This window comes from Apium graveolens, chromosome 2, assembly GCF_009905375.1.
Source record: "Apium graveolens cultivar Ventura chromosome 2, ASM990537v1, whole genome shotgun sequence".
NCBI classification, from domain to species: Eukaryota; Viridiplantae; Streptophyta; class Magnoliopsida; order Apiales; family Apiaceae; genus Apium; species Apium graveolens.
In genome coordinates this window covers 5648420-5664621 of record NC_133648.1, presented here as the reverse complement: position 1 = coordinate 5664621, position 16202 = coordinate 5648420, and the positions used below count along the sequence as shown (strand labels likewise).

At 34.0% G+C, this 16202-nt stretch overlaps 2 protein-coding genes across 2 annotated transcripts; one reads left to right on the top strand and one right to left on the bottom strand.

The window, feature by feature from the left end:
• Positions 1-3288: 3288 nt before the first annotated feature.
• On the bottom strand, positions 3289-7009 carry LOC141705785 (outer envelope pore protein 24A, chloroplastic-like). The gene is made up of 3 exons (XM_074508672.1): positions 6748-7009; positions 5315-5674; positions 3289-3557 (listed from the first exon to the last, which is right to left on the bottom strand). The coding sequence occupies exons 1-3, from the start codon at positions 6946-6948 to the stop codon at positions 3474-3476; spliced, it is 645 nt and encodes a 214-aa protein (XP_074364773.1). The 5' UTR covers positions 6949-7009; the 3' UTR covers positions 3289-3473.
• Positions 7010-7831: 822 nt separating this feature from the next.
• On the top strand, positions 7832-9867 carry LOC141705784 (uncharacterized). Its single transcript, XM_074508671.1, has 3 exons — positions 7832-8297; positions 8816-9154; positions 9230-9867. Exons 1-3 carry the CDS (start codon positions 8022-8024, stop codon positions 9716-9718), a joined length of 1104 nt encoding a protein of 367 aa, XP_074364772.1. The 5' UTR covers positions 7832-8021; the 3' UTR covers positions 9719-9867.
• Positions 9868-16202: the final 6335 nt, after the last annotated feature.

The window sequence follows — 16202 nt, the reverse complement described above, 5'->3', positions numbered from 1 at the left end:
TAAATAATATTTTTTTTTTTAAAATAAGATTAAATAAATCTAGGACATAGTCAATTGTCAAATGACTCAAATCTAGTGGTCACATGTTAGGGAGACACCTAAGTTTAGGACAGTGAGGGTAATAAGGAGGTGGAATTAAATACTTTATCTACATGTCTGCTCTATACTGTATGCATCTTGTAGTCTGTTGGTATTATTTTTATTTTCATGTATTTTTCAATGCTGTGATAATGATATTCATAAAACAAAAATTAAAATAATATTATCTCCGTGCCAATTTATCGGTCTAGTTTGATTTTTTGTGATTAAAATGACCGAATTTTGACCGAAAATTTCATAAAGTCTATAATTGAAAAAAATTATAAAATTTATATCATAAGAAAGTGCATGTAATCTATTTTAAGACGTATTTTTTGAGTTTTTTTAAAATAATAAAATAGATATTTAATATACGATCAAAGTTGAGTCAATTTAATCATAAAAAGTCAAATACGACGGATAAAATGAGACAAAATGAGTATAAAAAACTAAGTATACCATGAGCAATAGAGGAAATTTAGTATTAAGAACATGGGTTTATTGATAAGCGAAAAAAATAAATGTTGTCATTAACATAGTAAATGATTTTATTTTATTTTTAATCTTTGGGAACCCGCGGCCGCTACCCTTCGGGTGCACTAGGTAAATTCCACGAACTCATACAATAGCCTGTAAATCACGTGAATCAAGATAAATCACATACAGGATTAATTCTAAAATGGGTTTAATTAATATCAGATTTTTTGGATTCCTTTACGGTTGTCTGGTTTTTAATTGCTTAGATCGACTAAAGTTTTGGTTACATTTTAATCGGCCATATAATAAATGACGTTATTTACAAAAATATATTCAATTCGAGATAAGTTTCGTTTGAATAAAATCACGTATTAAGATAATCTGGAATCTATCACACACATTATTTTATGTATTATGTACTATAAGTCAATGATTTTTACAAAAAGTCTCCATATATTATATTTCTTTTAAGTAAATTTTAACACAAGCTATTTATACCAGATTCATTTGATTTGGTATAGATTTTATTTAGAAGCACAGGGAATGAAAATAATTAAATTTCAATTATGAAACAAAAAAAAAATCCTACATTTGTAGTTAAAGATCATACTACAAAATATTAAAATATATTAAACCCGCCCGCAAGGATTGACTCAATTGTTTAAAGAGGAGATAACTATCTTCTTGGTCACATGTTCGAATCCCACGGGAGAAGAATTTATGATTATGTCTCCGAATTTATGATTATGCCTCCGTGATTCACGTGTTTTACAGACAATTTATGATTATGCCTCCTTGATTCACGTGATTTTTAAGTTATTGCGTGAGCCCGTAGGATTATCCGGTGCATATCCGATAGGGTTACTTACGATAAAAAAAATATATATTAAATCCTAATTCTCTCCTTTTCTCTCGGCTCGCTGTCTCTCTTTTAAACACCATATCCGGCGAGGCTTTCCATTTATTTATTTTGTTTGATTTGTTTCTTTCAATAATCATCCTTGTAGGTGAAAAATTTCTATCTTTTTTATTAGTTTTGGTTTATTTGTCTGGATCTACATTATCTTTGGATTGACTTTTCTTCGATTCAAACGCGGCTTATTAGAACATCTCCAATAGGGGTTGCCAAGCTTACGTGACATGACACCCTTGGTTACCTACCTATTGGAATTGGGATGTTGCCAAAAGGTTGCCTACCAAGGTTGCCAAAACTTGGCAAACTCTTGGCAACCCTGTGGCAACTTCCTAAATTAGCAAAAAGTCATAAAAAACATCTAAAATGTATATTACTCAATCCACTTTTATATTGAATTAAATATAAAATTAATATAGAGGGATCACATGGGCAACCTTTAAAGTTGCTTAACTATTGGGGCAAAATTTTAATAAATGTTGCCAAGAGTGACATGGATGTGAGAGACAATTAAAAAATAATATATTTAATGATTTGTATGGTTTGACAACTTTGTTAGTAACCTCTATTGGAAATGCTCTTAGAGTCCAGAATTTACGACCGATCTTGTAATTTCAATTGTCAGATCTAAGTGTTTGATTTTTCATTTGTTTCCATTTGTTTTTATTTCGATTTTTGGCTTTTATTTTCAGGTTGTTTTCTCTCCTGGTTGAGAGTTTTGTTTTTTGCTTCTTGATTGTAAGCGAGGGTCTTGATTTAGTGATAAAATTTGGTATGAAATCGCAGTTCTGGTCGATAGTTCAAACAATAGCTTCTTCGGTACATGATGAAGATGATACCGGTAATTTAACGAGAACGTATGAAGTGAGTACTTGTATTTATATATAAATCATCTTCAAAATATCGGTTAACTGTCTTTTCATGAGAATACTGTTTATTCGACTCGATTATTTGTGTAGATACCGTATGCCTTTTTATTAGTGAATTAAAATCTCTGTTCTTCAAAAAACATTAAAATATTACAATGTACATATCAGAATTACATTTATTCTCCAAAGTAAAACGTTTCTCTGAATATAAAAACCTTTTCGGCCGCTCAAATTAAAATTCAATCCAGATAATTTGTTTTTTCAAGGACATGCCTATTTAAAAAGCATTTCAAAACACCAAGGCGAAGAAAATAAAAACAGAAGGAGATTGCAAACTAGATATGAAACATTGTTCATTTCTCTCTCGTTCTCCTTGCCGCAATAACATCTTAATTAATGGTATTACTATAATGGCACGTATGTTAAATAACACACAGTTATACTTAATTGATAAACTTCAATTAAATGTATTATTATAGCTGCGGATGACTTGGAAACTAAGAAGCATGAGGGCAGGTGCGGGTTCGGGGTGCGTAGTATGGGGATATAAAAATTCGGTAAATTCAAAATTTTGGGAATTCGGTTGCGGCGGGATACGTAATACATAATAATATTATAAATATATATTTTTCTGATTGATACAAATATATGATATAAGCATCAAAATCACAACAAATTCTGTCAAATCATTTAATTTTGTTGTAAATTTTGTAAAAGAAAAAATTCAGGCAGGATATTATGAGTAATTAAGTATTCTCAAGAATCCGAGTATTTGATACGGTAGTGAGTGGGGATACGGGGACTCGTTGGCTTACTGAAGAATCCCTGTTTCCTAGCTTGGAAATGTATACTTAAGTTAATTTAATGTATTATTATACTGTTATTTAGTATTACCGTTCCAACTGCAAACCAAATACAAGTATATATAGTATAGATATAAAACAAGCAAGGTTCTGGAAATGATATTATCATGGTATAAAAGTTGAGAAAACTGGACGAATGTGCATATCAACACACAGTTATAGGCTCTGTTTAGACTACAGAAGCAAAGCCAAATTACCTCTTCAATCTTAACCAATTAGAATCCATATATTGAACAATTTCCTCGAATAAATTAAACAATCATCGATCATATTTCAAAACATTTCAAAATCCCATGAACTCTCAGCACTCAAATTTGACATTTTTAGTTGCTCTCCCATCACAAAGGAGGCCGAAATCTGGAAAAACAAAGATTCGGGAGTTAGAGTTTGCTTATTGTTGGACGATAAAAAGATCAAAAGAAATATTATTAACATATAAAAGTGGACTGCCTCCTTGCACGTCAAACATGAAATAATGTAAATTCCTATAGGATTCGTGAAGAAGTAATTTGAGTGCGATTAGATAGCTCCGCTCAAGTGATAAGGGCTTATATTGTCGTCTCAGGTTTTTTGTTCGATTCTCGCTCAAATCAAGATTTGTTATAACACATATCATGCTAAAGGCATATAAGCTTAATTATTCCAAAAAAAAAAACTGAACAGAGGGAGTACACATACAGCATTTTGGATTACAGATTTACAGTGCACTAGTTTATAGAATAAAAAAAATCCAGTGCATTGATAGCAACAACTCCATTTCAATTTTAAAAAATTGCAAATTAAAGCCTAAGGGAATAAGAAAGAACATAGACAATTCCCTTTTGGATAGACAATTTCCTTTTGGCGTTTTAAACCCACACTTGGAGTGAAATTTACCTATCCACAAAACATAGAAGATGAAAATTTTAAACATTAAATTTTGTGGAATAGAAGTTACTAATTAGAAAGACAGTATACAGCGTAATAAGGCTGCATATACCCATAACTTAGATACATATACATGTTGATTTATATAATATTTCAATTAAATCAGACTGCAGTACGTATTATCCATGTTACTCCGACTCTTACATTTACCTTCGAGTACCCGTGTTGGACACTCGACACTCGGACATGGACACTCGGACTTGGACACTTATTTTAGGCCAAAAACATGTATATTTTCAAAATGTTGCCGAGTTCAATATTGGACACGTGTCCATGTCGAACATTTCTAGCCGAGTCCGAGTAACATAACATTTAATTACTGTATAAAAAAGAGTCAAAAGTGGAGGTCAACTACTTTCCGTCAAATCTATTTTTTGATTTAATGGCGGTATCATTACTTGCAACTAGAATGGTGCAAACGAGTTCCCGATAACTTGAGTCATTTTTTTGATATATGCTCTTTACTTCGATGACTACTTTGAGATTTAAGCCGAAATAAAAGTATACAACCATTCAGGTAACAGAGCACAAGTCAACAACAAATTAAAAACTAGACCCAGGAAAGAAGTCCAAAACAAGTAGCAATAGATTCATTCTGGAAACAAGTAAAAAAATAAGAAAACATTATCTAGAAAGAATGGTTGAAATAATACTAATGAACCCCGGAGGGGATTTCTATACACATTTTAACCGTCATATTTCAAGACATGATGTGTATACTCTTTCTCAGATAATTCAAATTACCACCAACAATTTACGCCTGTAAGCAACACTTAGTCTCCCTCCTGTATCTAACACCTACTACAAATTGCAGGCTATACCAAATTTTAAAACTTAACAATAGCCACAAACAGACTATTCGCATATAAAGAAATGGACAACAAAATTAATGACTTCTTTGCTGCAATAGAGTCCCAGCATAAATGCCTAATAGAGCCTATTCTTTTTCCATAACAGATACTATCTCGACATGATGTCGAGATAGTATTTGTTATCTATTAGTAGCTGTGAAAGCTGTCAAAATATACCCCAAAACTTGACCTCAACTTGTAAAGTGAGTAACTACGAATTAGCATCATTCCATATCTACATTCTTACCAATAACAAACCTACTACCAACTGAACAAAAATCATAAGCGACAAGTGGACAACTAAATCAATTATCATAAGAAAAAATACAATTATACCTTAAAAGATCCATTGTGCTTAGAGGTCTTAGTCCAGTCAAGCCCCAACGCCTTACTCGAAGTCTGATACGTAGCTTTAAACACATCATCTCCATAAACCTTTCTTGAAATGGCAAAATTCCAAGAATCCTTAGCAATGTCATAACTCGGTTCAAACGTAGTCACTCCACCGTGCAAATAAGTGTACTTCAACTTAGCATTTCCCGAACCAACTACATGATTGGCCGAGACCTTATTCGTCGAATCAAACACCAAAGTTCCATCAAGTATCGTCCGATTATCATTCTTAAAATGAATATAAGTCAAGTTTATCGGTTTCTCCGCAATCCTAATTGTGTTCATAAACTGAAATCTTAGATCCTACACAACACAATTCAATACACCAATCAGTAAGCCTAATGCCATTATATAAATAGCCTCTAGACTTTCGTTAATTTATCGAGATTAAAAATATACGTGCAACATAAAAATGCAAGCTCTCTGTTATAGAAAAATTTCAAGTTAAGTTACTAATTTTTCGAGACCAAGAATACAAGACAGGTAGCGAAAAAGGAATACTCCATCCGTGTCAAATTAACTGTCTTGTATGACTTTTTGATGGTCAATTTGACTCGACTTTGACCGAAAATTTAAAGTTACTCTTTCGTAATTTAAAAAAAAATGAAAAATACATTTTAAAATAAATTTAATAATCTTTTCAATGATATATTTCTCGTAACTTATTTAATCATATAATATATGTAGTTTTCAGTCAAAGTAGAGTCATATTGATCACTAAATAGTCAAACAAGACCGCTAATTTGGGATTTCGGACTGAGGAAGTAAGTTTTAAGAATGCACCATGTTTACTATGTCGGGAAAAGTAATACTCCTACCGTCCCTTTTTAGTTTTGACATTTCTTTTTTTATTGGTCAAATTAACCGATTTTTGACAAAGATTAAAGATTACTCTTATATTATTTAAAAAAACCAAAAATCATATATTAAAACACATTAAATATACTTTTCAATGATATAACTTTTTAATGGAAAATGTTTAATGTACAGAATGGTGTATAAAATTTTGTACTTAATGACACGTGGTGTGGTGTGTTTTAATTGGAATGAGCCCCTGTATTCACATCAACAAAACCAATTAAAACACCCTATGTCAATTGCTACGTCATTATGTACAAATTTTTTGTATAAAATTCTGTACACCCATCACTACTCCTTTTTAATTTTCCTCAATTATAAAATATTAATAAACTTTAGTTAATTAGACTGCAAAGACAAATTTGACAACTAAAAAGCGAAAAAAGAGCGAGTAATAAGCTAATAATTATTAATTTATTGAGATTAAAAATTTAAGATGGACAACAAAAAAATAATAAGTTACAAAAATATAATGTATTAATTTATCGAATATTAATTTATCGAGATTGTAATCCGACCTTTTTAGGGAGGTTGTAGTCGACAATGAAAAAGCCAGGTTTGTCGAGGGAGAGAGCTACGCCGTTCAAGGAAGGACCGTTTGAGAAGGTGGCGTCAGTCATGGAAGCTCTGAGCTTGACATTTCCAGCGTTGACGGAGATGGTGGCGCCGGCGGCGTTTTTGTCGGAGGAATATTTGGCTTTTAGTGACGCTTTCATCATCTTTAGCGTGAGGGTTTTGAAAATCACGCCAAGTGTGTTCTTTATAAGACAGGAGCGCTATTTCAGCTGCTATTTTCGATGATGTCGAGGTTCTTTATTTGATTAATTTAAAAATTAAACAAAATAATTTTGTTTTAATTCGTATTCGTATTCTCGAGTTTCTAAAAGAAGCGAAAACCAGTGTTATTGGTTGCAAATTTGACAAATTTTTATTTAAATTTGTTCGCTCCAGAAATAGGATGAAAGAATTTTATCTCCAAATTACTTACTTCTTTCTCATTTAAAAAGTCAAGAGCACGGTTGGAAGAATTTAATTTGTGCGGTCTTTGAATTTGAAAGCCAAAATTTTAAATGAATTAAGTAGTATGCTCAAACATATATTTCAGATAATTAATCATGTTTTTATTTTATTTATTTAGGAGACTCTTGTTCTTCATTATGCGAAGTAATGAATTATCCTTTTTTTTTTCAAAAAAAAATTGTGTCAAACATACTATAAATTTATATTTTAGATATAATGTAAAAAATTATTTGCTTCCATGGTACATTTTCCTTAATTAAAAATTTAATTATATTTGTCAAAACTCTAACAACCTCTAATTAAATTACACATAATCTATTAACATATACATTCTATTTATAACAACATGAAATAATAACAAGGTACTATTTTTAAAATATAGCCGATTATTTTAGTCAACTCTACTGAGTAAATAACCTTATAAGTCGATCAGGTGAGTTTTTAAATAATCTCTATTTTAAACTATTAACAGTTTTAACTAAAAGCAAGGATTTTAATCCCCACAATGTAATTAGTTCCTACAAGACACCTAGAACCAAGCCCCACCATAGCTAATACAAAAGTATATCATTCCACATTTCAACATTTTTTTTTGTTTGTTCAATTCTGCAACTAGAAGAACAAGAAAATTTAAATTTGATTTAAAGACTAGTTGAGGAGCTAGGGAAGAGGAAGCTGCCCCTCTCCCAATAACACAGGGCCCTTCCTTCTTCCTGTTCCTCGTCCCGGTTTAATTTAGATACTGCATTTTTCGATACATTGAGTGTAACATATGAGGACATTGTGTACAAATTTCGATAAAAAAGATGGCCTAGAGACGGTGCTTGAGGTGCCAATGCCTGAAGAGGCGTTCGCGAGCATGGGTAGCAATGCCTACCTCCGCTGGCAAAATTTGCGTAGCAAAATGAGAGTTCAGATTGCAGACAAGCAGAACTCTGATGATCTGTTCCTGATGTTGCTTAAAATTGTTAGCGCTCCTGTTATTCCTTACCAGCCCCCGTTCTTCCAGCCTCACATTCCCCTCCCCTCTGTCAAAGATGGTTTTTTCGTAAGTTCATTTCCCTTTCTTAATTTGATTGGAATTCAAAAATCAATGCAAGCATTGTGCTCTGTTTGATTTGATGATGCAAAAACTGTTCATTCTGTGTTAGAGGAAGGCCCAACTGGATTCAGGTAAGTAACCAGGTCTTCTAAAACCTTAAGGTCTTGGAGGAAGGCCCTAATGGATCTTTATATTATATTCTAACAATTCACTCTGTAATCGAATAGACTATTCTTCTTCGTGTTGCATGCATAAGAATTTGGGTGCATAACGTCTCTTTTAGTTGACTAAGCAGCTCATCTAAAACCTTAAGCTCATCTAAAACCTTAAGATTTTGGATGAATGCCCGACTAGATCTTTATATAATATTCTAACAATTCATTTTGTAAACAAATAGAGTATTCTTCTTCGTTTTGCATGCATAAGGATTTGGGTGCATAATGTCTCTTTGTGTTAGAATTAGGACATCAACTAGGATTATCATTTATGAGGGGTTAAATTATAATCGTTAAACATGCATGCAGCAAGCTGCAACAGCAAAATACATAGTGCAACAATATATAGCAGCCACAGGAGGACAAACTGCACTAGGTGCCATAAGTAGCATGTGTGCCGTGGGACAGGTAAAAATGACGTCTTCTCCAATTCAATTAGGGGACGTTGAGGCTGAGGACGGGGAGGATAGTTGTGATTCCGGTGGCTTTGTGCTCTGGCAAATGGATCCAGATTTCTGGTATCTTGAACTAGTTATTTCTTGTTGCAAGATAAGTGCTGGTAGTGATGGAAAAATCGGTTGGAGCCAGTCCTCCAACTCTTCCATAGCAACTAGAGGCCCTCCTAGACCCCTTCGCCGCTTCTATCAGGTATACAGCCTTAAGGTGGTAGAGAAATGCCTCAACATGATTTTATACTCTTTAACAATATTTATTTTTCTACAGGGCCTTGATCCGAGGTTCATAGTCAACCTATTCTTCAAGGCAATGTGCATAGGAGAGAAGACAACCAACGACGAAGATTGCTTCATTTTAAAACATGAAACAAATAAGGAAGTCCTTATGGCACAAAGAACAGAAAACACAGATATAGTACATCATACAATATGGGGATACTTCAGCCAAAGAACAGGACTTCTTATTAAACTCGAGGACACGAAGTTAGTGAGAATGAAGGCTGCTAAGAAAGATGACCATGTTTATTGGGAAACAAGCATGGAGTCAGTTCTTGAAGACTACAGATTTGTCGATGGAATCAATGTAGCACACAGTGGGAGAACTGCAGGTACACTTTTTAGATACGGGCAAGCGCATAATCACAAAGGAAGAATTGAAGAAACATGGAAGATTGAAGATGTGGATTTTAATATTCATGGGTTGACATATGATTGTTTTTTGCCTCCTGCTGAAGCAGTGGGAGATTCAGAACTTTAAAAATATTAGGTCTTAAAAATATTCTTAACACTAATCTTCAATACTAATTTTGAACACTGAACATGCACAGCAAAGTGAATACTGTAATATGACATTAGTTTATCTAAATGCAACAGTTTGTTACAATAATTTGCTGCAAAAGTTTTTTATTTAATTCTGTCCCTAGTATGCATCTTCACCATAGCAATTTTGCCTAATTTCTCCATCAGTCCCAACCAGAACTTGAATGCTCCCATCACCATAGCATTGGCAAAACTCTGTTGAAATGCTGGCCCATTCCCAGCAAAATTTAAAACCATCAGAGAGCACTCTCGAATTATTCAAAGAAAGTTGCTGATCAATTGTTAAGAGATATAATAATATATTATAATTAGGAAAATATGGGGACATCATAATAAATTAGAATAATGTCAAAATAATATTTATTTTCGTTGTTAGGAAATATTAAATTTTTAACCAAGTATTGTAATTTAGAAATACCAAATTATTATGCATGAAAATATATAACCTTAGAACATATTTGTCTACCAAGAGCATGGTTATTCCGGTAAGAGTTTGTGGGTAAAAAAATATCTCAAAACTCAAAACTCAAAACTGATTGCTTGAAACTGACTGAGTGGGTGATTCCGCTTTAACACAAATTTCGACAAGAGTGGGTGATTTCGCTTTAACAAAAATTGCAAAAGAGACAATAATGGTGACATTAATGACAAAGATGATGACAAGAACAAGATGACGAACACGTGAAGGATGGAGATGATCCGACTGGAACGAGATCATCTGTCTCAAACATATTGATTTGTTAAACAATTTAAAAACTGAATCAATCAAATCTATTGGACGTTCAACGGGTGAAGATAGCTGATCAGTCTATCCTCACGGGATAGCGACTAACGGCCATCTCAGAATAAAGAATGTGTTCCGGAACTTGGTAAAAAAAGTCTAACTAGGTCTTTCCCCTACGCTGGACTAATCGGTTTAAACAAAGCGCCCAACCGAATTAGCCACTTACCCTTACTCAATTTCAATAGTTCAACTGAATTCTCTTTTTGCCTCTTTCCAAAGTTCCACGACATAGGTGGATCAAAACATTCCACAACATAGGTGGATCAAAACATTCTCTTTATCCAGTTTCCAAAATCACTATCACCTATCTCTTTTTAAAACCATTCTATCACAACACACTATTCAAAACTTCTTTTCATTTTAATCACGTTTAGAGATAGGTGCTTTCAGAAGTTACTTTTCCCCAAAACATATTTTTAAACAACATTTCCAAATACAGGGAATACGTAACTTAAAACATTCTGTTCCATTACGAGAATAAAATAACAGCTATTCATATATACTGATCCATGAGAGTATGGTCAAGGGTACTTACCTTGCAGATCTTTACAACTAATACCGATTGACCTCAGACTGACTTGGACGCTCGGCTTTATCGCCTTACTAACAGACTATCCTGGATCCGACTTTGACACTCAGGTCCTTCGCTTGGAATCTGCTGAGCTCGTCAACTGATGACTAGGTTATCTTTAGTCCATTATCTCTAGTCCAACACCACTTTTCGAGTCATTCACTAACACCTACAGGGTCGAACTTTTCTATGTTAGACGTCTAGGTATGCTTGACATATTCTCGTTAATAAACCTACCTATTCGATATCAAATCCCGACTCGTAATTATATATATTATAATAACACACGCAACAATTAGAGTTCATGTTCTCAAAAATCGGTTCGACAATCACTTCCGGGATATACATATACTCGTAGCTTCGAGAAAATAAGGTTGTCATATACTTTGCAAAATATTCTATCACAACACACCAGTAGGTCCTGCAAAATACTTATTTATAATTATATGTGTGTATATATATTCGACTAGTAATCCAGATAATCACAGGATATGTTCCCGTACTTTCGAATTTAATTTCCAAAAATTCGGGCAGCACCTCCTCTGTTTATCGGCCTACCCGTCGAACAATTCGACGTCAAATCACAATCACAACCAATCAATCACACAATCCAAAATTTCACAAATTCCAACCGCCGACTTATACCTGTTTCCCAGTGAAGATACAATTGTTTAAGGGGGGTTGTATACAATTGTATAAATGTTTCGAACAAGTAATAAAATATAACAACTTTTTATATTTCTGATAAAAACTGTTACAAAATCCTCTCAAGAAATACTGATGTTCTTGAGAGCTGCTAGGTCGAATGATACTCGAGATCGATACACTAAGTGATGACCTAAACTGTGTTTATATACTACACAGCTACAACAAATCAATCTAAGATATACATTATCAAAAGCTAACTGAAACTGATACATATCTTCAACTGAATAGATAAAGTCCTATAACTCAGACGTAAAAGATATCTGCTCCACATTACAAGGAACTGAACAAATCCTTTAAGTAGACTGGCTTCAAATACTGATGACATCCAAATGTTGATGATGTATCAAATCCTGACGATACATCAGATACTGATGACACCCGAACAGCCAGATCCTGAGCTTCTTCTGATCATTGAGAATTCAATATGTAACAATCTCCCCCAATTTATGCTTAATGTAATGAAGCACAAATTCCATTCTCAATGATGCCAAAACTAATCTACAAAATTTACAAGGAGTAAAGCTTACTTCAGTATCTTCAGATCACTGACATGTATTTCCATAAAGTTTTTCAATCTTTCTTCCTCCTTGTCTCGTAGGACTTTAACAAGCTTTTTCTTTAACTCTCTCTTTTCTTCAGTGTCTTCTCCAAGCTGATAGATGGCTTTCTCAACTTAGAAATTGAGCTTTTGCTTATCTCAAGATCACCAATCAACATAAGCTTAAACTGACATCTTCATGATCGGGACTGAAGGATAACTGAGGACTGTTGAGAAAAACTTGTAGAACTGTAACTCCCTTTTTCATCTTCATTTCTTGACCAATATAAGTTCTGTACTCAGGAACATAATCACCATTGTATTTATCATCTTTTGTCATGACTCTTCTTCTGATGACTTCAAGTATCATAGAAGACCAGTTTCTGGTGACACTGTTCTCAACTCTAAGAAGATAATGAATGTATTTCAATTATGCCACAATCTTCATTAAGAGTTGCTGCAATGTAAAGCTCTTTACTTTACTATCCCTGAAAAAGTACAGAATCTCTTCTCTGACATCATTATCATTTATCTTTCTATGAACAATCTTTACAACTTCAACTTTCTCAAGATGTGAAGGAGAAATTCTTTCACCAAGATTCTCTGTCAGAGTATTTGTATCCAGCAGATCAGATCTTAAAATCTTCATATTAGAATGACCAATGCCTCCTCTGGTTCGAGATTTGATAAGTTTCAGTTTCTCATTATATTTCACCCAAGAAAGTTTCTTGATGGACTTATCAACATCTTCCTGTTCTGAAATAGAATCTCTTAAACCATATGACACAAATTCAACATGCTTGAACCCTTTAGGATAATCGAATGTATGAATATCTTTCCATCTTCTATCCTTCTTGCTAAGAGGAGCATAAGTTGTGAACAGATCACTAATCTTCCCTTTTGTTTTATGCCATAGCTCTCTCTTTGATTTTAAAACACTCTACAAATATTCTTTGCATGCTTGATCAGCTTTCCTCTTATCAACATTTTCTTTTTCATCAACCTCTGAAGTATGAGGAGTGACTACTGGAGTAAGGGCTGAATCATTTAATGCTTCGATCACCTTTTCATCAGAGTCAAAATCAGTTATCAGGTTCATAGCATCAGGATCTGCTTTTACCTCAGGATTTGTGTCTGCATCAGGAGTTACATTCTGATTTACTGTATCTGCTTGATCAATGTCAGTGGCTAATATTTTCTTCCTTGGTATATTCAACTCTTCTGGCTTCTGAACTTCTTCATCTTTTTCATGTCCTTCATGTCCTTGTACAGGAACATACCCTTCTCTGGATAGAAAATTCAGAAAAGTAGAGTTAAATGCAGTCACTTGACTTGATTTAGAAGTTCTTCCTCCACTTCCTCTTCCTCTAGCTCTTGTAGATCTCCCACCTCTTTTTCCTCTTCCTTTAGAAGTGTTAGCTTCAACTTCAATTTGAGCCATTAACTCCTTTTGTTGCATAACTGCTTCTTCAGGTGTTAGATCAGGAAATTCTTCAGTTATATACCCAAGAGCACTCCTAGCATTCTTTTGCTCAAACTTCTTGTCTTTGTAATACAAGACAATCTCTTCACCTGTTTTCTTATGCCTATAAGGAAAGAACAACCCTTTATCATATGCTAAATTAGAGATTATAATATCATCATCCTCAGGAGCACCAACAGTAGTCTTGTGCTTGCCTTTATAAGCACCAGTAGACTTCCTTTGTCCTGAAGGATCATTCTTCTTGGTATGTTGAGGTTGTTGATCAGTAGAATCAATTTGAACATCTGTAACTGGATTATTATCATTTTTATCACCATCATCATCAATATCTTTATCCTTTGTCTGAATAGAATCTGGTGTACATTTTGTAGCAACTATCTTCTCCCCCTTTTTGGCATCAATATTTGAAAGAAGAGAAAACAGAGCATCCAGTTTGTCACCTATAGAAGAGACCTTTTCTTCTAAGGAGAAAATTCTAGAAGCCATGCTGTGTTGAGATTTAACAACATCTATGATAGTATTTTTCACACTTTTGAATATAGCTGAAGTAGGTGTCTGAAGTAAAAATCCATCAATTTTCTCCTTGACACCAACATGAGACTTCTTCATTTCATCAAGATCAGAGTGAATCCCTTTAATAGAAATAGTGGAAGCCTTAAGATGCAACTTTAGATCAGGAGTTTGAATTTCATCATAGGCACAATGAATATGTTGCAGGCCAAAAACAGATGAGATAGAAGAATTTGCAAGTCTCCATTTATAATCCCATTCTGTCTGTCTAAAATACTCAGCATCAGGATTGTAATAAGAGGGATTTTCATTGAAGTGCGAGGAAGAACCAACATTGGATTTCTTAGATGCATCAATTGCAGACTTAAGATGAGCTGAGTCAGAACCATCCTCGTCACTGTCATTATCTGAATCAGACAAGCCATCAGAAGAATTTGCAGAATCAGGCAGAATTGCCTTGCCTTTATCCAGATTCTTTGCAAGTGATGCCTGTGGCTGATGAGATCCTGAAACAGAACATGGTAACACCTAAATCTCTCTGTTCTTTTCAAGTGAACTCATCACTTCTCACACAATGTATTACTTTTAAGAGTAATAATATTCTCATAGAAGAAACTTTATAAGTAAAGAAAAAACTTATAAGATTCTTGTCTCGAAGCTACCTCTCCTTTTGCCAGTACAGAAGACTTCCACTCAATTTTTTTTAAACTGATATTTTCACACAGTCTCATAAGAAGGCTCAATCACACATTTAGCAAAGAAATAAGAGATGGCTGAGAAGAGTTGTATGCTTGTCATATAAATAGAGGTAACCTCAAAGAAGAGACTATTTATAATCATACAAATATGAGAATATATGAGAAATTACCAATACCTGGAGGTGAGTCCTCAAATGGAAGTGATAAAAGTGGAGGAACAAACAACACATCAGGTTGTTTTTTCAAACTAACAACCAGTAATGGATCATCAATAGTAGCTAGTGCAGTTGAAGGATGATTCTCAGTAGGAGTTGTTGTAACATCAGGATTTGATCTGTCAGGAGAAGGTGAAAGACCAACATCAGTACTTTGAACTGATGGTTCTTGTGGAGTCTGAGACATGTGAGCTACTTCAACAATGCTTGGTGAAGGTTCTTACGTGCTCTTCTAAAAAATATGATCGTTTATGATTGCATCCACCTTTGACAGTATCTCCTGATGAGTTTGCTTTTCCTGTAGTAGTTGAGCAGAGTCAGCAAGAAGGTCACTCTGAGCAATATTAACAATAATCTGTGCAGCCTCATTGTCTGCATCTTCCCTTTGAGAAGATGGTTCTTGTGTGACTGGATGTGTTACAGTTGCTAAATCCCTTTGAGACTTAGGTTCTTGTGTACTGACATCCTTGGAAAGAGGCTGAGTCTTCTTCTTCTTTCTGATGTATCCAACTACTTCTTCACTTTTTCTTTTCAACTGACTCTTTGAAGTTTTCTTGTGTTCAGCAGTTGCTTCATTTACTGGAAGCTTGTCAAGCAGAGCACTAGCATCAGTAGTTGGCTCCTTGGTTCCAGTAGTGTCAATTAGGTCATCAGAATGTTGATCAATGGACTTCTTGATTTTTGATAAGGACCCTATTGGTATCTGATCATCTGAGTCAGAATTATTTTATATGATCAGTCTTCTTTTCCTGATTGGAAAGCAGTCTTCTTTCTTCTCACTCTCACTTAGTGAGACTTGTTTAGCTTTATGTCCAGATGTGACAGATTTCTTAAACAGCCTTTTCTTTGTTACAACTGATGTCTTTTGAGAGACAACAGAGGAGGCTAATTTATGAGCTTGATGTGTTTGCTGTT

What these genes read in the sequence shown, in the direction of transcription:
- LOC141705785 (XM_074508672.1), bottom strand. Translation starts at nt 6,948, where the DNA reads ATGATGAAAGCGTCACTAAAAGCCAAATATTCCTCCGACAAAAACGCC. An exon ending in ACTACAACCTCCCTAAAAAG is followed by an intron (nt 5,675 to 6,747) that starts GTCGGATTACAA and finishes TGTGTTGTGTAG; the next exon opens with GATCTAAGATTTCAGTTTAT. An exon ending in AGCACAATGGATCTTTTAAG is followed by an intron (nt 3,558 to 5,314) that starts GTATAATTGTAT and finishes TTGTTTTTCCAG; the next exon opens with ATTTCGGCCTCCTTTGTGAT.
- LOC141705784 (XM_074508671.1), top strand. Translation starts at nt 8,022, where the DNA reads ATGAGGACATTGTGTACAAATTTCGATAAAAAAGATGGCCTAGAGACG. An exon ending in CTGTCAAAGATGGTTTTTTC is followed by an intron (nt 8,298 to 8,815) that starts GTAAGTTCATTT and finishes ACATGCATGCAG; the next exon opens with CAAGCTGCAACAGCAAAATA. An exon ending in CCCTTCGCCGCTTCTATCAG is followed by an intron (nt 9,155 to 9,229) that starts GTATACAGCCTT and finishes ATTTTTCTACAG; the next exon opens with GGCCTTGATCCGAGGTTCAT.